At 30.2% G+C, this 23,908-nt stretch overlaps 8 protein-coding genes across 8 annotated transcripts; 4 read left to right on the top strand and 4 right to left on the bottom strand.

The window, feature by feature from the left end:
* Positions 1–387: 387 nt before the first annotated feature.
* Positions 388–1,590, bottom strand: GO595_008234 (uncharacterized protein; the record flags this gene model as incomplete). Its single annotated transcript, XM_067921786.1, has 1 exon — positions 388–1,590. The coding sequence occupies one exon, from the start codon at positions 1,588–1,590 to the stop codon at positions 388–390; it is 1,203 nt and encodes a 400-aa protein (XP_067771575.1).
* A 605-nt stretch (positions 1,591–2,195) lies between these two features.
* GO595_008233 (DNA-directed DNA polymerase) lies at positions 2,196–5,051 on the top strand (the record flags this gene model as incomplete). Its single annotated transcript, XM_067921785.1, has 1 exon — positions 2,196–5,051. The coding sequence occupies one exon, from the start codon at positions 2,196–2,198 to the stop codon at positions 5,049–5,051; it is 2,856 nt and encodes a 951-aa protein (XP_067771574.1).
* A 5,093-nt stretch (positions 5,052–10,144) lies between these two features.
* GO595_008232 (uncharacterized protein) lies at positions 10,145–10,819 on the bottom strand (the record flags this gene model as incomplete). The annotated part of the gene is made up of 1 exon (XM_067921784.1): positions 10,145–10,819. The coding sequence occupies one exon, from the start codon at positions 10,817–10,819 to the stop codon at positions 10,145–10,147; it is 675 nt and encodes a 224-aa protein (XP_067771573.1).
* Positions 10,820–13,337: 2,518 nt separating this feature from the next.
* Positions 13,338–14,180, top strand: GO595_008231 (putative 60S ribosomal protein L5; the record flags this gene model as incomplete). Its single annotated transcript, XM_067921783.1, has 1 exon — positions 13,338–14,180. The coding sequence occupies one exon, from the start codon at positions 13,338–13,340 to the stop codon at positions 14,178–14,180; it is 843 nt and encodes a 280-aa protein (XP_067771572.1).
* A 323-nt stretch (positions 14,181–14,503) lies between these two features.
* Positions 14,504–15,322, bottom strand: GO595_008230 (uncharacterized protein; the record flags this gene model as incomplete). The annotated part of the gene is made up of 1 exon (XM_067921782.1): positions 14,504–15,322. The coding sequence occupies one exon, from the start codon at positions 15,320–15,322 to the stop codon at positions 14,504–14,506; it is 819 nt and encodes a 272-aa protein (XP_067771571.1).
* Positions 15,323–16,261: 939 nt separating this feature from the next.
* GO595_008229 (uncharacterized protein) lies at positions 16,262–18,043 on the top strand (the record flags this gene model as incomplete). Its single annotated transcript, XM_067921781.1, has 1 exon — positions 16,262–18,043. The coding sequence occupies one exon, from the start codon at positions 16,262–16,264 to the stop codon at positions 18,041–18,043; it is 1,782 nt and encodes a 593-aa protein (XP_067771570.1).
* Positions 18,044–18,718: 675 nt separating this feature from the next.
* GO595_008228 (putative serine/threonine-protein kinase clkA) lies at positions 18,719–19,870 on the bottom strand (the record flags this gene model as incomplete). Its single annotated transcript, XM_067921779.1, has 1 exon — positions 18,719–19,870. One exon carries the CDS (start codon positions 19,868–19,870, stop codon positions 18,719–18,721), a length of 1,152 nt encoding a protein of 383 aa, XP_067771569.1.
* Positions 19,871–21,448: 1,578 nt separating this feature from the next.
* GO595_008227 (uncharacterized protein) lies at positions 21,449–23,398 on the top strand (the record flags this gene model as incomplete). The annotated part of the gene is made up of 1 exon (XM_067921778.1): positions 21,449–23,398. One exon carries the CDS (start codon positions 21,449–21,451, stop codon positions 23,396–23,398), a length of 1,950 nt encoding a protein of 649 aa, XP_067771568.1.
* Positions 23,399–23,908: the final 510 nt, after the last annotated feature.

The following is a 23,908-nucleotide window of genomic DNA, read 5'->3' as shown; positions in this document are numbered from 1 at the left end:
TTTAATATGTTGAAACAAGCCAAATGTTGATTAAACGGTCGATAAAAATATGTTTTTTTATGAAAATAATTTTGATTTTTTAAAAATGCTTTGGAAAGATAATCAAAAAATAATATAACTATGCTCACATATTCGATTCCAATCAGGTTTTATCAGAGAATTAAATGTAATTTGATTAGAAAAGAAATTTGGCTTAAAGAATCAAACCACTGCTTCTTCAGAAGTCGTTATTGAGTATAAAAAAACGATTAAATTTGATATATTTAAGACAACGATAGATCATCTATCGTAAGCGTTCTAATGATTTATATTTTACAATTGCATAAAGTATTTAAACAAAATTGAATGTTTTATTTACAATTGAGTATTAGTTTACGGTTTTAAAATTTAGTTACATTTATCCGAAATGTTTGGACACAAAATATATAAATTCCCTTCAAAAGAAAACAACTTAAATGGCTCACCGAGAATGAACTGATCACCGGTTTCTCTGATATGCAAAACGTCCGAACTTTTAGCAATTAAATAATATTCTTCTTCATTTAAAGCTTCGATTTGTGACTCGATAACTTTTGCCTTGATGACTCTTGAGTAGCCATAGTACCACAGGTCCAAATCGTCAGTTTCATCAGATACAAATTCAAATGTTACAATATTTCGTTTGAAGAATTGGCTTAAGTTTTCTTCGTCAATTTGTTCGCCGCCGAGGGGATGGCGGAACGAGTCCGCCGAAAAGAATTGCGAACTTTGACTTGAGATCGGATCATATACAACATCTTCATCATTTTCATTGATTTGCGATGAAATTGGATCAGCTTCAAATGCTTCGTTTCCTTGTTTGGTTATAACTCTTCGATTTGGTTGTGTAAAATAATTTTCGGCTTCTTCATATGATTCAATGTCTTCCATAGAATCCGGTTTGTTTTGCTGCTGAGGTACATATGACGAATCGCTGTCCTCATTGGAGTCAATAACTTCAAAGGATTCGGTGGAATTTGAGTTCGGCGTATTGTGTGATGATATATTTGTTGAATCACTTTCATCTTCGATTTCTTCGATGTACTGTTGGGATGTTTGGGTTGGATTTGGTTGAAGTCGTCTGTTTGTTTTAGGCTTTCGACGTGTAATTATTTGTGGTGGAAATGAACTTTCACTTTCATCAACAGAATCAACTTCTTCAATTAGCTCTTGATATGGGTCATTTGAGTTAGGAGAAAAATGTTTTTGTATGTCAAGTTTTGGTCGATCAACTCGTTGATATCGAATTCGATTCGAATTTTTGTTGCTAGTGACATCAACAACACCAGCTGGAGAACTGATTTGTAGTGTAATTGGTGGAGGTTCATGTTGCGAAATGAAAGACTTTTCTTGACTTGTAGTATTTGGCGAAAAACTTTGAAAATCATCACTTCCAAATCGTGTTTTTGATTTTGCTTCTGGGGATTTAAGTGTTTTTAGTGAGCTTACATTTTTTTTTGGTGGTGGTGATAAAAATTTTTGAGATTTTTCAGGTGATAATATTGTTCTTTTCAAGGATAAAATTGCTTCGCTAGTATCATCCTCCAGATAATCTAGTGAATCGATATCCATTGACTGGCTTAAATATTCTTCTTCTGATTTTAATACATCAATATTTTCAATATCTTGATTTTCACTTGTACTACTTAGCCATTGAGATGTTGACTCAGAAGTAGTATTTGCATTTGTTCTTTTCTTCATTTAATGCAAAAATAATTTTTCTTCACCAGTGAAATACGATAGAACGATAGAAAAAAGGAAAAATTTTGGCGAACGAAAATTTAGACGAACCACCATTAGCTGTCGTTGTATCGAATGACTCAGCAGATTCTAGAGAACTCCTAATATCATTGTATCCAGATCAATCCATTGATTTTAGTGAACAATCTGATATCTTGATTCCTCAACCAAATAATATTATTTTAGATGAAAAAGACATAATAGAAGCGTATTTATTTCAAACTCATGAAGAAGGTGGGAAATTATATCTTTTTTTAAAGTTGTTGATTGATGAAATTTTTCAAACAATTTGCATTCAAATTCAAGAACCTAGATATTATTTGCAATTTTTACCAATCGAAGGTAAGAAAGAAGAATTAATTGATGAAGTAAGAGAAATCGCAATTAAATGTGGTGGTAAATTAATCGAACCAAAAGATAACAAATTTTACTTTTATATGAATTATGCATTTAATGACCCTAATATTCCAAAGGCGGCCGAATGGTTATGTGCCTCTTTTTCAAGTGATTGTAATCTTACAAATGTTCCTTTAATTGGTGAAAATTATTCCAATGTTTTTGGTCTTACATCCACATTATCAGATTGTTTCCATACCAAGAACCAAATCAAAGGTCCATCATGGGTTCAAATACGAAAACTTCAAAATGTTGATCGATCAATTACAACTGTTCCAATGTTTACATTAAAGAATCCCAAACACATCACGCTCATAAGTGAAGAACGGAAGCCACCCAAATTCAACATCTGTTCCTTTTCATTACGAACATATTTTGAAGAAGAAAAGCAAATTCATCATGTTCTAATGCTATCGGTCCGACTTTTTAAGGATTGTGATATTGAATCATTTGAATCGAATTCAGTCAACGCCACCACTTTTTCAAAAACCTCTGAAATCCCAAAAAGTGACAACGTCATTTTTTGTAAATCAGAGATTGAATTAGTTACTGAATTTTTTAATTTTATACATGAACAAGATATTGATATTTTATTCTCATATGGTTTACAATTTGATTGGAACTTAATATTTAATACACTTCAACAAGAAGAAGTCTTCGGATGGTGGAAATGTGGACGTATTCGACGAGGATTTTCATTACCGAACTATGAAATTTCTCCATTTTTTTATCTTTGTGGACGAATTTCATTTGATTTACGTATCTTATGTAATGAATTCTTGAATAACAAAACGAATTCATTATCATCGATAGTCAAAGAAGAGTTTGGACAAGAGCGTCAATCGCTTGAAGGCATTTCCATACTTAATGAGATTGAAACTCCACAGCGCTTAAAGAATTTAATTCAATACACAGAACGTGATTCGTATTATGTATCGAAACTCGCCGAGAAATTATGTGTTATCCCATTATCGATACAATTGTCGCAACTTTCTGGATGTCCATTACGTAAAGTGTTTCAAGGTCTTACGAACTTGCGATGCGAATATTTGTTTTTACATACGTTTTCAAACTTAAATTATTTGATACCCGAAAGAACATTAAATAAATCGATAAAAAGAGAAGTGCAATATGAAGGAGGACTTGTCCTTGAACCTAAAAAAGGGTTTTATAATGAATGCGTTATGTTACTTGACTTTAATTCGTTATACCCTTCAATCATTTGCGAATACAATTTATGTTTCATCACGTTGAATAGAACAGCACAAAACGATCAGGAAAGAATTCAAATCGCAAACGATGCAAAGGATTTGAAAGTAAAAGGAGTTTTGCCAATGATAATGGAAGACTTGCTCAGGGAACGTTTAAAGGTGAAGCAAAAACTTATTGAATCAAACGATAAGCTGACGAAACAAAGACTGTCAATTAAACAGTCGGCGATCAAAATCCTCTCAAATGCAATGTACGGTTATTTGGGATACCCCAATAGTCGGTTTCCTGCAATTTATATTGCTGAAATTATTACTTGTCTTGGAAGATATATATTACAAAAAACTGTTGACGAAATAACAGAGAAACAATTCGATGTGATATACGGTGATACTGATTCAGTGATGGTGATGAGTAAAACAAAAGATTGGAAAAGAGCAAAAGAAATTGCAATACAAATAGGAAAAGAAATAAGTTCCCAATATAAATACTTGAAACTTGGCTTCGAAAACATTTTGTTACGACTACTTCTGACAAATAAGAAGAAATATGCAGCATTAATCTTTGAGCCGCATAATGATAACGAAGAAATTAGTTTTGAAACTGCAGGTGAAAAAGAAATACGAGAAAATTCTCGAATTGAAATCAAAGGCCTTGAAGTTATTCGAAGAGATTGGTGTGGCCTTTTGAAATACTTAGGAATGTTTGCACTTGATCAGTTTATGTATTCGGATACAAAGGTCAACGCAGCTAAAGAGATCCTTCTCGAGGTCAAACGAATTGCTGAAATGATTCGCAATAACGGTCAACCGGTTATTTCAATTGAACCGTCGTATTTCAAGAAGAAAACCGAAATAACGCTGAACGATTTGGTCATAAACAAGTCAATTACAAAGCCGATAGAGCAATATGACCCATCAAAGAAAGCGGTCAATGTTTCGGTAGCGAAATGGATGATGAAACATGGGTATAAGGTAAAGGCAAACGATGTAATACCTTATATAATGGTGGACAACAAAGCAAAGGATTATGATTTGAAAGCTGTTCATCCAGATAATCCATTAATATCAAGTGTTGATGATGCTGACGTGGAATGGTATTTATCAACGCAAATAGTACCCCCTATTGTTAGACTTTGTGAAGTGTTTGGTATGCCAACTAAAGATCAATTAATGGATATAATCAAAAAACCGAAAAACCAAAAAACTAATGCAAAAACAAAATACTGTTATTTGATCGAACCATATTTCTTTTGTCCTTATTGTAATACAGTGATTACCATCAAAAAGAAAATCACTTTGAAATGTACAAAATGTAAAAACGATTTGAATTGGAAGACCGTTTATAACCGTCTGACCGAATTCATGTGTAAACTTCTCAATACTTATCTGTGCTGCGGTTACGGTTGTAGCTGCGGTTATTGGACGGTTCAGCTCCCGATGACAAACATTGAACATACATCACCTTCATTAAATAAGTGTAAGGGAATGCTACAAGTGAAAACAAGAAGTGTTGAGGCATATAAAGCATTAAAGAATTTAATGACAATATTTAATGCTGATGCGGCTGTGGGAGACGCAGCAATTTTGTGCAAACATATGAAAGACTATATCGAAAACATTGTTGAATCACATGAACTGTCGCGAATTAAGTTCACGACAATTTTATCTGTTGGTGAATATGAATAATAAAAAATTTTTTGTTTTGCTTCAAATCGAAAATATGAAATTTCCTTTTGGAGACTGTATAACTTTCTGTTTTAACTTAAATGGAATGTGATTTTTTACATAGAAATGAGAAAATCAAAAATAGAAATAATAACACTTTTGAGTAAAGTATACAATATGGTTTGATCGTTCAATAAACTTTTTATATACTTTATATATAATTATTGTCGAATGAATCAATTTCACTTCAAAATGATTGGGAAACATTTGTGTGTTATATTTATTATGCAGCATTTTTTGGATCAATTAAATGATTTAAATATTTAATGTTAAATAATGCATTTCTTATCTTTACGGGTGAATATGCAGTTGCAGGTGGAAATATTGAAATATTTTATATATGTGATCGTTCAGTGATTGTAAATGGATATGAAATAGCAATTAAATTCCATAGAAATGACATCTTTAAAGATGAAAATAAATTAAGTAAAGTCGAAAATTTCGGTGAATTAGGAAAGTTATGTATTTTATATCATAGTTTTAACATATTTAGAAGAAGAAGGTATGAAAATTACTGATACCATTATTAATGAAGCAGCAAGAAATGGGAATATGTTTCTTACCAAATATTTCCTTCAAAATCATCAAACTCCAAAAGATATTATATATTTTGTTTTTTTCGCGGAATCAGCAAATACTGAACTCGTCAAATATTTTAATAGAACAAAAAGGATGTAATATTAGTAATGATAGATATGTTTCAAAATAAGATTAAATGGCAATTATTCAAAATATTTGAAACAGCACTTATGAAAGCTGCTGAAAATGGTAACACAGAAGTAGTAAAATTACTTCTTTATTACCTTATGCTTTTTTGATGAAATATTATTTTTTCTTTACTCAGTGATTCATGTTCATTTCATAAAATGAAGAAAAGACTTTCTCGAAATATAAAGAAAATCATTAAATATTGCAAAATATTCAACAAATTATTTTTAATTCAGCAACTCAATGCATTTATATAAGTACATTTAATTCTTTGAATATGTTGATTAGAGGAAGAAAGATTTCTAAAAGAATGGATATTTATTTATTTCATGCCAGTCATTTTATTTTTGCCATGAAGTAGAGCAATAGAAGTAAATTTGCTTCCTCAAACAGTTTTTTAATTTGTGACAAAACTGGAATGTTTTGTCACTTCCCGCTTTTTGAATTATTTTTGATCGGTATAGAAACACTAACACATTCGTTTTTCTGTTATACACAATAAAAATTCAAATGGAAAATCTTTGTTTTTCTATGATAAACTTCTTTTTCCATTGATTTTTTTGAAAGGATACTTGGTTGAACAACAACGTTTCTGAGCAAAATTTTGATTCATATTTTTCATGATTACCGAAGTAACATATAAAATTTCCAGACCGATTAATGTTCCTCAAGCTCCATTTGATATGTTTTCATATCAAACAAAAAATTTACCACAAGCTTCAGTATTAAATATTCAAGATCAATCAATATGTTCAATTATTAAAAATTTAAGTATTAAAAATAATTTATCAACACGAAAAAATGCATTTCTTGAAATGATAAAAGCAGTACAAAAAACATCAGATCAGCGAATGTTTTATTTAATGATTAAACCAATTTGCTCGATTTTCAATCAAGAAGTCACTGACTTTTATCAAGAAGCTCGACTACTTTCTTTAAAATTAATTGATCAAGTATTTACTCGAATTAAAAAAATCAAAAATTCAAATGACCTTTTAGTATCAATATCAAAATTAATTTACCCTCCACTTTTAATTCTTTCATATGATAGTGATTTTGAAGTTTCTAAAGCAGCCAAAGACATTTTTGTTGGATTTTTCCCAACATCAGAAATCCAAAATTCTGTTATCTCAAAAATGCGCCGTGAAATTTCTCTTTGCCTTAAATCTGTATTTAACGAATTAAAGAGTCCTGATTGGCCTCTTTCGGAGAAAGATAAAAATGATAATTGGGAACGAGTTTGTACTGCAGCATTAGAATTAGCTAATCATGTACTTACTGCATGTCATTTTTCGAAATATGTCTATACATCCTTTGGTGAAATTCCATTAGTTCAATGGATGAAACTAAAGAATGGACATTTCGAACCAAATGTAACACCAACAATGCGAAGTGCAGCTTATTCACTTATCGGCTTTGGTATTCAATGCGATTTGATCCGACTAAACGGCCCCAAGGAAATTGTGGAGTTTATTTCAGCCGATACGTCACCAATTTCACAAATGAAACTTATAGAGTTAACAAAGATTTTAATACAAAAGAAACTTGTAGACGTCAAAGACATTCAAGATGCATTATTAAAATCATATGAATTATTTTATGAACCTGAAATGATAAATTTAAATTCATTACTTATCTTAATAAAAGATTCGGAATTTATAGAAAAATCATTAACAAAAGTTGCATTATTTAAAGATTTAAATACAGCATCCAAATTATTTGATTGTATTTTTAAATCAGAACCAAATATTTCCACAAATTTCTTGATCGAATTATTAAAAAATTCCATTTCGTTAACTCCGATATCAAATTTTTATTCACATTGTAATCTTAAATATTTTGTAGCATTAAAAGATAATGAAAACATTGATGAAATATTAAAAGAAGGAAATGAATTACGCGTAATTGAGTATTTAAATTTAATTGATAAAAAGCATACAATCATTTGGCTAAAGTCACATCTAAGTTAAGTTTCTTTATCTGCTTAGTGATGAAAAAAAAGAGAAATAAGTAAAAATTATATTTCTTTAAAAAATTTTTAAATTTCTAATTCATGTCCATTTAATGCTCTTTGATTTTGTCCATTACCAACATCCCTAAACCCAACAAATATGAACCGTAATTGAATTGCTGTTGGTGGCCTTGCAAGGCTAAATGCATTTTTCTGTTTCTTTCAATAATTTATGGTAAATTAATATTTTAGTTTTGTCAATTAGTGCTTGTTCTTTTTGTGCAACCCTATCAGCAATGTCGCTTTGTTGTTCAGGGAAAATTGAGCTTAAATCAAAAGTAAAAGAGAGCGATGCAACCTTTTGCCCATATTTTTGGATAATATTGTTATATTATATTATAGTTAAACTATAGAAATGAGTTCACTTTTGTTTCAAAAAAGAGGCCCTTTAGGGTCCGACCAGATATGTATTGAAAGCGTTTTTGCATAGAATATAAACTCCTCTAAAATATGATAATATATTTTTACACATATCAAAAGAAATGTCGAAATATAACTATTCATTTATATGGCAAAATAAAATTGATATTTATTTTATATTATCTGATTTAATCGATTAGGAATATATTTACGAATGATATTCGACGTATTCCGATTTATCGTTTTTTGTATTATTTATTTGTCTTCTCGTTATTACCCATCAATGATCATTTAATTTGGATGAAAAAAATGGTTGACAGGGAATTCAGAAGTCATTCAAATCATTGAATTTTAAAAAAAAAAAATGGGCAAAAAATATCCCTTGCATTCAATATTCTCAAACTTTGTTATTTGAGTGATTATTATATGAAAATATTATTAAAATTTGAAATTTTAAAAAACAATTTGAGTAAAATATTTATTTAGAGTCATATTAAAAATTGATATTTTATTTTCTATTTTATACATGCAGTCCTTAAATATTTATTTAGAAAAGGAAGGTCTGAAAATTGATTCCATTATTGAAGATGTTGCATTAAATGGCAATACTTTTTTGATGAAATATGTCGAAAATATACAAATTCCAAATGCAATTTTAACATATTCAGTTAAATCAGGAAATATAGAAATAGTAAAATTACTTTTAGATAAAGGAATTGATGTTAAGGCAAAAACTATTCATTTGAATAATTTAGAATATGTTTTAATAATTTTTTATATGTTTTAATAATTTAAAATATGTTTTAATAATTTAAAATATGTTTTAATAATTTAAAATATGTTTTAATAATTTAAAATATGTTTTAATAATTTAAAATATGTTTTAATAATTTGAAATATGTTTTAATAATTTGAAATATGTTTTAATAATTTAGAATAAGTTTTAATAATTTGAAATATGTTTTAATAATTTGGAATATGTTTTAATAATTTAATATATGTTTTAATAATTTGGAATATGTTTTAATAATTTGAAATATGTTTTAATAATTTGAAATATGTTTTAATAATTTGAAACAGCACTTCATATAGCAGTTAGAAATAATAATATAGAAATAGTAAAATTACTATTAGAACAAAAAGATGTTAAATTTAAAGAAAAAGTAAATTATTTGAGATATTTTATATTTATGTCAATATCTTAAAGGCGCTTTATTAATTGCTTCAGAAAATGGTTACGTTGAAATAGTCAATTTTTTAAATCATTTAATTAGGAGTCATTGATAAACTCATTCAACATTATTTGGTTCTGATGATAAAAAAAAAGTGATTATTGTTAAATAATTGAAACATTTGATATTTTTTGAATTTTGAACCAATAAAAGTTATGAGACATCAAATTTGGTGTTATCTTTTGTGAATCATTGAACTCTATCTAATTAGATAAACCTTTTAGATTTAAATGAAATTTTTCACAATCCAAAATGTAAGATTTTTGTAAATATGATTTGGGTTCTGTATTTTTATTATTGCATCGAATACATTATATTTCTGTAGGTTCTCATAAGAGATTTAATGGAATCTTCTAAAGTTATTGGCTCTGAATGAAGGAGTAATCTCTTTTATCAGTTATCAAAAAGTGTTTTGAAGCAAAAAATTATCATAAGGGTTTCTGCCCTTTCATTTTCTGGTAAAACAACAAATGCAAAAAAACTGGCAAAAAAATAAGTGTAGAATTTTTTAGCATTCCATTACATTTCGAAAGTTCTTGTTTAAAAATATTTTCGCAATGGTTACAAAGCATTGAGTTGCACAACATAAGACAAATTAAATAAATAAAATATAACGTTTACAAATCGTTAAAATTATTGACGATAATTTCCTTATTAATTCTTTTTGTGAAAATCGATTATTTTAATATATACAAAAATAAATTATAAATTTTATTAACATATACATCATAATGCATTTCAAATTATCCACCAAGCGTGGAGAAGCCAATCGAAATGATCTTCTTATAACTTGGTAGGACTGCTTGGCAAATAGAAATCCCAACAGATATCAAAGAAGCTGTTACTGCGCCAACTGTAGCTCTTTTAATTGACTTCCGAGCAATTTCTTCGGTATCTGTATTGGTAAATAATTTCATGGCAGCTGGATATATTGTCAATGAAGAAATAAAAGTAGAACCATAAGCTCTGCCAAGAACAACTCCTAGTGTTGTCATGAAGCTTTCGCTTGGTATATAACCATAATATTTGGATAATGTTGATATTATCCCTTTACCGATTTGATATGAATTTTCAACAGCAATTTCTGATTTGAGTCCATTGAATATTTGGGGAAAATTTTTAGGATCTGTGTATTGCCTGATGTAAAAGATATCAATCGGAACATTAGGATCTTTTCGTGAATCATATTGCTTTTTTAAGTTCCTCTTTGCCACAGTAAAAATTGATCTAGAAGTTCCAATTAAACATCCTCTTACTGCTGTTTCAGCAATTTTTTTCATTAAATCGCCCTGTAAAATTTTTCTTTTTCCGTATTTTAGATAACTTTGTCTTACTGATTCGAAGGCGGGTCTAAGGAGTGAATCATATAGTTCAGAAGTGTATGGTTCCACATTCACCAAATGAAACTTTTCTTCCATCGATTTTAGGTTTTGATAAAGTTTTCAAAATTCTACAAAGCCGTTGAGGAACCAAACAAAACTCGTTTATTCATTTAAAATTCAAACAAAGTTCGTCATTTGTGTTGGGATTTACTCAAGAACTACAAACCATTTTTTAAATTTTTTTATTATATAAAGATTTTAACCCAACAATTGCTATTTTGTCAATCAGTTTCGAAGTATTTAGTTATGAGTGATATCCAAAAGAAGTAAAAATAAATTATTTAAGTTGGGCATTAAATCGGAAAACTTTGGAAATTTATGTTTTCATGTGAAATTTGTATCATGTATTGCCTCAAGTATAGTTTTAATGGAAACAATGGTATATAGCAAAAATTTCAAAAATTATGATGCAAGAAATGAGAATTAGAAATATTTCTCTTGATACTGAATTATTTAATTCTTTTGTTTTTTTTTAGGCAAATAATAATATTAGTTCTTATTTATGAAATTTTTCTTATTTATAGGGATAAATAAGCTTTGGAAGACATTTAATAGATTAAAAAAAAATTAAATGAAACTAAATAAACAAGTATAGACTGCGATGAAAAATCTGTGGACCAACACCTTATTATAACCCACGTCTACACTGTAGCATTATTCATAGAGAACATATATAGTAATATATATTTAATAATTTTTTTCGATTTAATTTTGTAATTTTTGCAATATTCCTATTTTCACTCACTTCACTAAGGAGAACGATGAAAAAAAATCTTTTTTCTAGATTTTCATTTACATATTTTAATTAATTCATATTTTTGGGGCTGAACATATGTTAAAATTTCTATTTTCTAGCAAATTTTTTTAAAATTAATGATTTATGTAGAATTTTGTTGTCGGTCTACATGTTTTTCACGGCAGTCTATAAAAATAATGTGAAAATGAAACCCAATTTTTACTGATAAATAGCTATTTATAGCGTGTGGATGATTTTCTTTACACATTCTTTGAAATATAATAATAAGATTGCCTCAAAATAATAATTGGAACAATGCCTCCAACAGCAATAGGAGTTGTATAACTTTTATTCCAATTATTTTACTTCTATTTCCATTACTTTCAGTATTTGTGTAACTAATTGTATTTGTGTAAGTAATTGTATTTGTTATTGTTTCTTGTGTGCATTCAGGCATTGATGAAACTTTAGTCACGTTTACTTCTCCAAATGTTGTACCATTGTATGATTCCAATACGTAAACTTTTACTGGACTTTCGAATAAAATATCATTGCGTGGTTCTTGTTCACAATATAAATAAACACATCTCAAACTCACACATCTAATAAACGGCAATGACATATATTTGATACCTTTTCCCAAAGAAATTGTTGTTAAATTTGTACAATAGAGAAATGCTTCAGAATATATCTCAACTACTGAATCAGGAATATCAATATTAACTAATGAATAACAATAAGCAAATGCAGATTCATAAATTATATTCACGTTATTCCTATGATAACTGTTTCTAATTTATTACAATTCATAAATAAAGTGCTATCTATTATATCAAGTGGTTGAGGAAGAATTATTTTTTGTAATGAAATACATGAAAGAAATGCACTATAAAGAATTCTTTTAATATGATCAGTTAAATTAATGTTAGTTAATTTATAACAATTTTGAAATGAATTTCCACCAATTTCAACAAATGATTCTTGGAATGTTATACTTGTCAATGATTCGCATTGGAAAAAAGAGCCTCTTTCAGTTTTTGTTAGATTTTTTCCAAATATAATATTTTCTAACTTAGTGCAACCACCAAATACCCATTCTCCAATCGAAGTAATTGAATCAGATATTGTGAAATTAACAAGCGAACTACATGAATTAAATGCATTCTTATCAATTGTCTTTGTTTTATGACTATATATAACTTCAATTAATTTGGTACAGTTATAAAATATTTCTACAGGAAAACTTGTTATAACTGCATTAATATTAACTTTCTGTAAATTAGAACAATTATAAAATGCATTTCTTTCAAATGATACAAAATTCCCATTTATAGTAACTTCTTCTAATGAAGAACAATTCTTAAATGTAAAATCACCTATTGTAAGATTGGAACTAGATATAATTAATCTCATCAATGAGATGCAATTATGAAATGCATAATGTTTTATTGAAATTATGGTATCAGGAATGTTGATAAATAAATACAATAATAAACGGTTTCTATAGATATGATGATCCCGAAATTTTTCTTGTGGGCTTAAGGGCAAGCCATAAACATGCATAAACTAGATGGCTCAAATTGACCTATTTAGCTTTTTTCCCCTCCGCGGGGTATATCCATATTAAAAATTTTTAAGTGCATATCCCCCCCCCTCCCCAAAAAAAAGTACGTTTGGTATTGCAAAAATTAACTTCACAAAAACTGGAGATGGATTGTTGGAATATTTGGCATGATAAATTGAATTGATTTAGTTGACATAAATAATATTTGTCAAATAATTCAGAAAAATTAACGGTTTGGTCGGCCTTTCTGCCCGATGTCTGCAAAGATCATCAAGAACTCATCTTACTTTTCACGCTACCAAACCCCATTCCGCAGGAGGCGTGAATGCAAGACTGATTACGTTCAACGTTCATCTTTGATCCAACAAGACAAAACAAAGTATGGCGCAAAGAAATATCGTCTTGTTGCTCGTATCACAAACACAAAGGTCATCGCTCAAATCGTTTATGCAGAACTTGATCATGATGTAACAATGGCCCAAGCCCAATCAACTGAACTTGTTAAGTATGGAATCAAGCTTGGTCTTGCTAACTATCCAGCAGCTTATTGCACAGGTTTACTTGTTGCTCGTAGACTTCTTAAGAAGCTTGGCCTTGATGAAATCTTCAAGACAGCCGTTAATCCTGAAGAAGAAGATGAAGATGCTCGCCGCCCATTCAAAGTTCTCCTTGATGTTGGTCTTCGTCGTACAACCACAGGTGCACGTGTTTTCGGTGTTATGAAAGGTGCTGTTGATGGTGGATTATTTGTTCCACATAGCGACACTCGTATTGCTGGTGGTGAAAAGGAAAAGAAGCAAAGGTACTTCATCCTTGGTGGTCATATTGTTGATTACATGAAGAAACTTAAGTCCGAAAATGAAGATGCCTACAAGAGACAATTCTCCCGCTATATCAAAGAAGGAATTGCCCCAGAAAATCTTGAAAAGATCTACACAGAAGCCCACAAAGCCATCCGCGCTAACCCAGATCCAGCTCCAAAGGCAACAACACATTACCAACTCAAGAAGCCACATGCAAAGAGACTTTCACCAGAAGAACGTAAGAGACTCCTTAATGAGCGCCTTGCTGCTGCTGGCCTTCCACCACGTAACTAAATAAAGTTACATTTTGACCACTTTTTCAAATATTTACATTTCGGTGAACTGTGATTTTGAAGAAAACAATTTCTGAAATCACCAAAGTTTTCGTTATTTTGCTCATTAGCACTTATTTATTCGGTACCTTCAGCATGCTGTTGCAAAGTCTTTTTTGATTTCATTTTTAAATTTATGATCATTGTTTGAATATTCAAAAAATTACTTGGTTATACATGCACGCGTGGGCAACAAATGTAGAATGAAAACAATTAATCAACTTCAACTTGTTACATCAAATTGATTTCAAAAATATAAGTTCAATTCAAAACAAAAAACAAAATTCACTTGAGCATATCCTTTATGTTATTTCCCATGCGTTTAACTCTAGCTAAAACGCCTGGTTTTGAGTTGACATAGTCGATCGCTTCAATGAGTTGGCCCTTAGTTTCAGAAAAGAACCCTTTGTTCTTACTAACAAACTCACTGATACGGCTCAGCATCAAGTTTAGGTCCGAAACAGGTGTTTCCTTGAGGACTTCACTGACTTTTGGTGCGAATTGCTTGAGAGTATCTGGCTTGTCAACGTTGTTAACAAGAGCTAAAAGGAGGCCAAGAGCATGTGGTTGGAACTCTTTCTTCTCGAATCCTCTTGTCATGATAAATAAAATATCATCTGCATAATTCTCAAAACGAATAATTCGGAGGCTTATGCTACCTGCAAGAACAACAAGAGCACCGAAGTTCACTGCAGCACGACCTGCACTGATCAATTTTGGAACATAATCGTTCCATTCACCACGAAACAGGTATTTGGCAGCTACACCTGGTATAACTGAAGCAAGGACAGATAAGTCGTTCTCATTGATATCACGTCTTTGAAGTGTTTCAAATAATGTGTCTTGAACCATTTTCTTAAAAGCACTATCGCCGATTTTAGATATATCAAAAACTACTTTTTCCGAAAGTGCTTTAAGTTGAAGGAAAGAAGAAGCAGTAGTTTCATGGAATGGGTTTGTTTTGAAGTTTTGCATTATAAGTGTGATGTATAATTGAGGAGTGCGAATCCTAACATCATCAAGTTGCTTTTCTGCCTTTGAGGCAACAGCTTGGTTATCATCGATTGATTGCTTGATAAGTTCTTGGTATTGTTGAAGATTCATTTTTGAACTTTCGGACAAAATCAAATGTCACCTAACATTTTAACGGTCGAATAAAATCTTTTATCATCATTTTCTCTTGAAATAAAACACAAAAAAAATATTTGTATTATGCCTGCAATTTAAGTATACTTGTGTAACACAAGTAAAAAATTCATAGTTTGATATTATTTAAATGATATAAAATAATTGATCAATTATCATTACAGACTTATTTTCTTTTTACATCAAAGCAATTACTCAAAATCAGCAATTTATATCCATAAATCGATTCAGTTGAAAGAAATTTTCTAGCAGAATTTTAAGTGATTCCAAAACACTTAAGTTTTTGAATATAAATCCGATGATTTTTCATCGATTTGATTCTATCGTTGACTAACCACTTTAAAAATTTGATTTATTGTAACAATCAAAGGAAATTATTCCTTCAACAATCAATAAAAAATTCAGCCATTTATTAGGCTGTGTCTATTTAGTTGCAATGAAAGAATTTCTTTCATTCTTAAGAAAGGTAATTATTCTTTCCTTCAACAGAACATTAATTAAAATGCGTCACCACTCCTTGGGTGTGCAAGAAGGAGGGTAACAACCATCATCAAGCGGTGCTTGAATGATGAAATAATAAATTCGTTTGAACAGGGCGCCCGGCACGTACCGAGCGAACCGCTGTCAAGCGATTCAGAACAGATACTACACTTATTCATAGCGAATCGCCATGAGTGCAACAATAATAAAGTTATTTTTTTACATCGTTATAACTACTGATTTTAACTGCAACAAAATTTATCACATAACCGACTTCTGACACTTTTGAATAAATTCAATGTTTCGAAACCGTTTACCGCCCACCAAAAAATGAAACCACAAGTTCAAAACTTTGTTATTGTTAAAAACAAAGATAAACCGCATGCTCCAAGTAAAAAAGCACTAATACCGAAAACTATGTCTTCTCTAAAGAATACAATTTCACGACTTCTTATCTTTTCAGAATCACATCCTCTCAGAGTAATTTATAACGAAAATGGGAAGCCAATCACATCAATTAACGAAGTAATTCCAGGAAGCACTATTTATGCATCTTCTCAAGATCCTAAAGACGATTTTGTTTCAATTACACAAAAAGATTTATCATCAAGCAACACCGAAACTGATGATGAAGATGATTTGCATCAACAACCTCAACATGAAGAAGAAAGTGAAAACGATCATCAAGATCAACCTATTCCAGAAGAAAAAAAATCAACTCAACCATCACAAAAAACTAGCCGAAATGAGTCCATACAATCATTTATTTCAGAAGGTAATGAGCTCCAAATCATCAAAAATCCAATACAAGATCAAGAAAATGAAACTCAAAGTCATGAAACAGGTTCATCTCATGATGAAGTTGAGGACCAAAAAAATGAAGCTGAAGAAAATTACAAATTAGAGCAACAAAAAATTCATATTGAAAACATTCAAAACCTCGTTAAGAACTTACCAGAGCCAATGAGGACCTCTGAGTCCATTCATAAAGCCATTGGCGAGAACTTTTCCCCTCTTGTTACTGAATTTGAATATTCATATCAATCTCTTCAAACTCAACAAGAAGCCAAACTTCTATCCAGCAAGCATATTCTAAACACAAAGATCCCACCGCATTCCGATGAGCTTGATCAAAAAGCGATTGACATCATCAAATCTTCCACCTTTACCACTTCATTTGGTTGCTATTCCTCTCCGCGTATTGCAATTGTCGGTCCACCAGAAAGTGGGAAATCAGTTTTCCATCAACTTTTATGCAACAAAATGGTATCATATTTAATTTCCACCGGCCAATATAAGACCACTTTTATCATGCGCTTTGACATATCTGAGCTCATCGATGTCATTCAGCAACCCATTTTATTGTATAAGCGATTTGTTCGAATGATCTTCGAACGCATCACATCGCAACGAATCATCTTCAAACCATTCTGCGAGACCCTTATACAGTATTTCCAACAACTTCCGACTGTCCAACATTTCCCAATTCTTCAAAAGAACTTCAGTTTATCTGAAGATTTCCGAAAAACATCACAACAACTCAAAACTGTTTCTGAGAATTTGTACAATTGCATCAAACAACATTTTCCATTATCCATATGGCTTACTAATGTGTTAATGTTACCTAAGTTAATATCTAATTCTTTTGGGTTTGAACGTGTTTTGTTTTTGATTGATCATTTCGATCTAAGTGATGTTGATATACCACCACAAGAACCATTTATAGGTAATTCATCAGCATATGTAACGTTATCTGATCATATGAAGTTTATGTTGAATTCTGAGAGTTTTATCATCGCGTGTAAGAATGAGGATAAGTTATTCGATGTGATTGAGGCTTCGACTTTCGATGATATCGATTTGTTCGAAGGTACTGAGTTTGTATCTGTTGTCGATACTGAGTTAAATGGACATAGTGATGAGTTCGAATTCGATATATTCGTTGATGAGAATGATGAGCCATTGAGATTAAAGCTGAGCGATTGTGGCGGATGTCCAGCGTATTTGAGGAAATGGGACGAAATAATAAAAATAGCAAACGAAATTGTGTGGAATAGTAAAAATAAAGAGGAAAAATTGAGGTTGTTGACATGTATAAGGGAAATGGCTCCAATGCTAATTGTAAGAGTGGACCCACGAAATTTAACATTGGAAAAAATTGGAAATATGATAAACGATGTAAAAATTATAAAAAATTAATAAAAAATTATTTTCTGTTATGTTTAAATTGTTCGAATTTGACGTATATTTTATGCCAATGATATATAATTTAAAGATTAAAGTTTAGTGTTGATATTCAGTATTAAAAGATATTAAAATTTTATGCCATCAAAGGATTTTTATTTTAATCATATATTCGAACCTCACTATCTATTGCAATCCAAGCAGAAAATAATGAAATTGTGAATTAAATTATTAAATAAATGATAAAATATATATGGTAAATGTTTTGATATTGAATCCTTTATGAAATTTATATTACTGATTTTTTGTTTTAAATCAATTTTCAGAATTTACATAATATGTTTTGTGATAAATTTCATTATCTAGCACAAGGAAATAATTTTGGTCAAACATTAACATGGAATTGAGTAGTTTTTGTGAGATAAGGAAACAAAGTATTTCAAGGGTTCATTGTATTGGAGATATCTCAGTAATAAAAAATATTATTGTCTTACAATATTATATTTATTTCATCAAAGTTTGTGAAATATCATAAAAACGTGCCAAATAATAAAAATATTTACGAATAATTCTTGATACAGAATGTGAAAACGTTTTACAAATCATTTTCATCAATTTCACTTTCTCATTTATACGCATTTTATCAATAAATTAACTAAATAAACTTTTTATTGATCACATGTACAGACATCAAATCCATTGATCCTTTTCATCTTCAACATATTGAAGATATTCATTTGTATCATTTGCTTCAAATGTTCCTTCTTCGTTTCCTACATTTACATCCGAATTTTTACTGCTTTCGCTGCTTTTGCTGCTTTCGTTGTTATTCCTAAACAGAAAAACAACAATTCCGATAATAATAACAACAATTACAATCGATCTGCAAATAATTCCAATTAATGCGCCTCTGCTGAGCTTCGTTTGATTGCTTTCGTTATTGTTCACAAGAGTATGGAAACTAATTAATGTGGAATAGCCAATGTATGTCGTGTACAGAACATTGACATATTCATAGCCCACAAACTCCGACACAACATATGTGTAACCATTGCCAAACTGTGAAAGAATGAGCGTGCGCGAAACATATAATTCGTTGACTGATATTGTGTGCGCGTATGTGAATGAAAATGTTAATACGTTTGAATACGTGTAATTGTCGCGCAAATAATTCGTTCGCGCTTCTGTTTCTATATATGAATGTGTTTGCGTTATAATAAATGTTTCTGATATTGTGTTTGATGTTATAATTGTTAATGTTTCCGATGTGATTAATGTTAATGATGAAAAAATGGAATTCGTTTCAATTAATGTGCATGTCTTTGATTCTGTGATTGATTCACTAAATATTCGTGTTATCGTTTCTGAGTTCGTTTTCGTTAATGTTTGTGTTAATGATCCTGTCGTAATTGGAATATATATTTGTGATGATGTTAACGAATTCGTGTATGTGCTAATATTTGATATTGTTGTTGTAGGTGAAAGTACCGATGTATAAGATAATACTGATCCATATGTAGAAGTTAGTGTGTATGTATGTGTGACTGTAGTAACATATGTTTCTGTAAGTGTCGTTCTTCCATTCACAAGCGTAGTTGTGTATACTAATGAAATGGTACTTGTTGGTGACAAAGTATTTGTTAGAATACTTGTATATGTAGTAGTCATAGTGTTCACAAATATATTTGTTATAGTATTTGTAAATGCTGATGTTTGAATTGTTGTGTATACTGATGTGTATGATAATGTTGATGTTTGGATGTCAATATATGAATTAACATATGAATCAGTGTGTGAATTTGTTCGTGCCATAGAAGGTGATGATGTAATAGATTTCGTCATCGTGTAAATGAATGTCGATGTTGTCGTGTTAAAATATAGAAATGAATTCGTGTTAGTTTCAATGCTTTCTTTAATATTAATATAACTTTGAACATTCGTAACAGATAATGTAAATGATGATGTAGATGTAATTTCTTTCGCTTGCATGAATTTATTTTTATTTTCAGACAAACATGTTGGTGAACGTGAAAACATGTTTAAGTTATTTAGGAACTGATGACTTAGTTGACTGCAGTTGCTAAAACATTTGTGGCCATAAATTACGAATTTGGAATTTATAACAACATTAATTAAAGACGGACATGATGAAAATGAATAACCTCCAATTGACTTGATATTTTCATCAATAATAACACGAGTTAAATTCGAACAAAATGAAAACGCATAATCACCAATTGAATTTACATGTGAAATATTGACTTCTACAAGTGAATCCCAGTATGAAAATTCATTGTCGTTAATTTTTTTAACATTTCGTGAAATATGGAGATATTTTGTGAATCTTTTGAATTTTGATAAATCTTTGTATTCTTTAGTTAGATGAAGAGTTTCATCAGCCTCACTCAATGTTGTTTGGTGGGAAAATAATGCAAGTATGAAGAACATGATCCAGAAATTGATTTTTATGAGGAAGAAAGAGCTTTCTTTCTCGCTAAAAACGATATGGGGTTCAAAATTCAAAAAACCGTTTTATCAAATTGAATATTGTTGCGTTCGCTCAAAAAACCGCTACGATACGAATTCTGCGTCGGTTCTGTAAAAAATTAGTCAATAATTTCTCTTGAGCAAAATTCTTAGTATATTTTAAAATAGCTTTATGTATTTCAGCCTTTCCACGAAAATTTATGTTATTAATCTTGGGCAGATCTCTGCATAGACAAAGGGTCATAAAAAATTTCAATATAGAAATCCCACTGAAATTATACCGTAGATAGAGGAATAGACCTACCTATATATCGTAAACAAATTGCTTTGGGATTCCTCTGTCCGTTTTGGAGAAAAAGTAAATTTTATGAAAAATGTAGCTCTCGTGATTGTTAAAAGTTTTTAGAAAAATGATACAATTTTTATAAAGGAGTTAATTTTAGCAAATCTTGCTATATCCTATTGATAATGAGATAAACATTCCTTTATTTTAAAGTAATAAATAAAAATATTCAATACTCTAGTTTTTTATTAAAACATATTATTTATGATCTAGAAAATTATTTGTTTATAAATGGAAATCAATTAATTTATCATTTTCGACAAACACAACAGGTAAGATTTTCAGTATAATGAGTATTGACAAGTTATTTCAATAGAATCAGGTAAATAATATAATATTTTACCAAGTGGATAAGTTATGATTTTTGATATATTTTTATTACAAACAATCCCATTATTATAGATTTTGATTATAATGATGAATATAAATTTATTTAAGAGAAACACAGTTATCAAAAGCATCAGGAAGTAACACTTGAACTGTTTTTGGTATTTAGGTAAATTCAATTTGAATTAATTTAATAAATTTAAAGCATGGTTATAAGCAAGATTAGGAATGTATCGTTCAAATGGACTGCCCCCAAAACAATAATGTCTTCTTTTTTTACTTTAACAAATCTAGATTACATATATGAAAGATCAAAAAAATTCAGATTCAGCAGTTGCGCATTATACGGTGATTATGCAGCTTTTGGTAATTCAGCTGGATCAATACATATTTTTTCTCTTTCTCAGAAATCTCCTCCAATTATCATATCAATTTCATCTCTTATTAATAGCGTAGAACTCCTCTCATTTAGTCCATCAGGAAAATGGCTTGTTATGGGAGATTCAAAAGAACTTCATTTCATAGAAGATCCAACAGGAACAGCTTCTTTATTTTTCTCGATTGATTTTAAAGGAGGGAAACCCACAGCTGTTGTATGGACATCGGAACCACCTGGGAAATTAATCAGAACACCATTTCTTATTGCAGGCGATAGTAATGGCCAAATTTGGCAAATCAAACATCAAAGCTCCGATTTAATTGCCTCACTTCCAGGTTCAATTATTCAACTATCAATGATCAATGATAACATCTTAGCAGCGACAAGCAATGGCACATTTATTATTCAAGAAAACACAATAACCACAGTTGGCCACCGTTCACCTGTTGGTGAATTTGGGGCTATATATGCAGATTGTTATAATGCAATATGTCTAGCAAGACCTGGAGGAAAGCTTTCATTTGCGACCACTGAAGGTAGAGTCAAAGCTTCCCTTCCTTTTGCACCATCAGAGCCACTGAAAGGAGCTACAAATGAATATTCGCATTTGATGTTTTGCCAACCGTTTCTCATTTCATCGTGGAAAAAAACCGTTTGTTACATTGTCAATTTAACATCTGCGTCACTTATTCATTGTACCACTGATTTTTCTGATCTTATTGATTGTTCTAATGATCAAACACGAATATTATTTTTATGCAAACAGAAAATTGTCTTATTTAAAGTTTGTGCAACTGACATTGAATATATTTCATGTTTAATATCATTAGATACTAAAGAATCGTTAACAAAAGCACGAGAACTTACAATACAACTTGAAATTACAGACGAAGATATATTAGAGAAACTTAAAGGTGTTGAAACGCCATCATTTGATGATTATCTCGAAAAAGTTAAAATGAAAGATCAACCGAAACCAATAGAACAAGCTAATGCAACATTATATCAAAAGTTAATTGAAGAAGATATACCAACAGAAAAAACAATGAACGAAGTTAATGAATTACGTTCATTTCTAATTATCGATGATTTTCTTCTTGAGAAAATCGAGAAATATGTTTTGTCGAATCCAAAAGATTATGAAAAATGGATAAATGAACTTAATGTCGATAAAATTGTTCCGATTCTTCATCAAAAAGAAGAAACAGCACAATATGCAATATCGATTTCTAAATATGGGAAATCTGATTTGTGTAAGCTATTACAAAGTATAGATACACTTCCACTTGATTTTTGCGTTGCTAATTCTCCTCCTCTTTATCCATATGATTTTGTTGGGAAACGAAGACTCGAATTTGAGGCCAAGCTTCGTGAATATGATATTTTTGCATCTGATGATAATGAAAAACAAAAAGAAGATGAAGAAATATTACATGAATCGTTTTATGCTGAATGCATTGAGAAAATCGATGAGAATAATATTAACGAAGAAAAAACATTTTATTTGTTGAAGTTATATAATTGGGAAAAACAAATAAATGAAACAATCGAAGAATTAAGATCAACAGTTAATATGTTCTTATTAACAAAAGATATTAAAGGAATCCCCGAATGGGTAAAAGTGTTGTTGGATAATGGTAAAAGAATAGAAAAAGATGGAAACGGTAATTGGGGAATCCCAGTGAAGTTATCTGTTTGTCCGATCTGTGGAATGAGTCATAATCTCGGAGAATCGGTGTGCAGTGTTGCCGTCTTCCCTTGTAATCATATTTGCCATGTCTCTTGTTTGCACACAAGATGTTGCCCAATTTGTTATTCTAATTCTTTGAACTAATTATAAAGTTATAAACGAAATTATATTTTTTTTTGAAGTGTTTTAATGCGCATTGGAATTTGAATGCAATTTGATCGTATGCTTTGAAAAGTGAAATACGATAAAAACACTAAATTTAAAATTGATTTCCTAAAATGGATGGAATTGAAGATCCGATAAACCCAGACCCAATTTTGTCACAAGAACAAATAGAAGATTTTAGTGATATACAAATTCCAGCTGATTCAGAATGGAATAGATGTTGTGCCATTTGTGGTACTTTTGAACATTCCAAAAGAAAGTTTTGTTGTTATTGGGAGATAAGTCCAATAATGCCCATTTTTGTTACTGTTATTATGGCATTTACATATATAATATTTCTTGTACAAGTTGTCCCATACCTTGCAAACAACACATTAAAAATAGTCTCAGTAATTCAGGTTTCAATTGGAGTTATTTTCTTTTATTGGTCATACTTTAGCGCAGTTTGTTCAGATCCCGGTTATCTTCCATTCAATTGGGTCAAAACTA

The sequence above is a fragment of the Histomonas meleagridis genome (genome assembly GCF_020186115.1).
Source record: "Histomonas meleagridis strain 2922-C6/04-10x chromosome Unknown contig_63, whole genome shotgun sequence".
Lineage (NCBI taxonomy): Eukaryota > Parabasalia > Tritrichomonadida > Dientamoebidae > Histomonas > Histomonas meleagridis.
The sequence above is the reverse complement of the archived record's forward strand: the minus strand, read 5'-3'. Positions and strand labels throughout refer to the sequence as shown.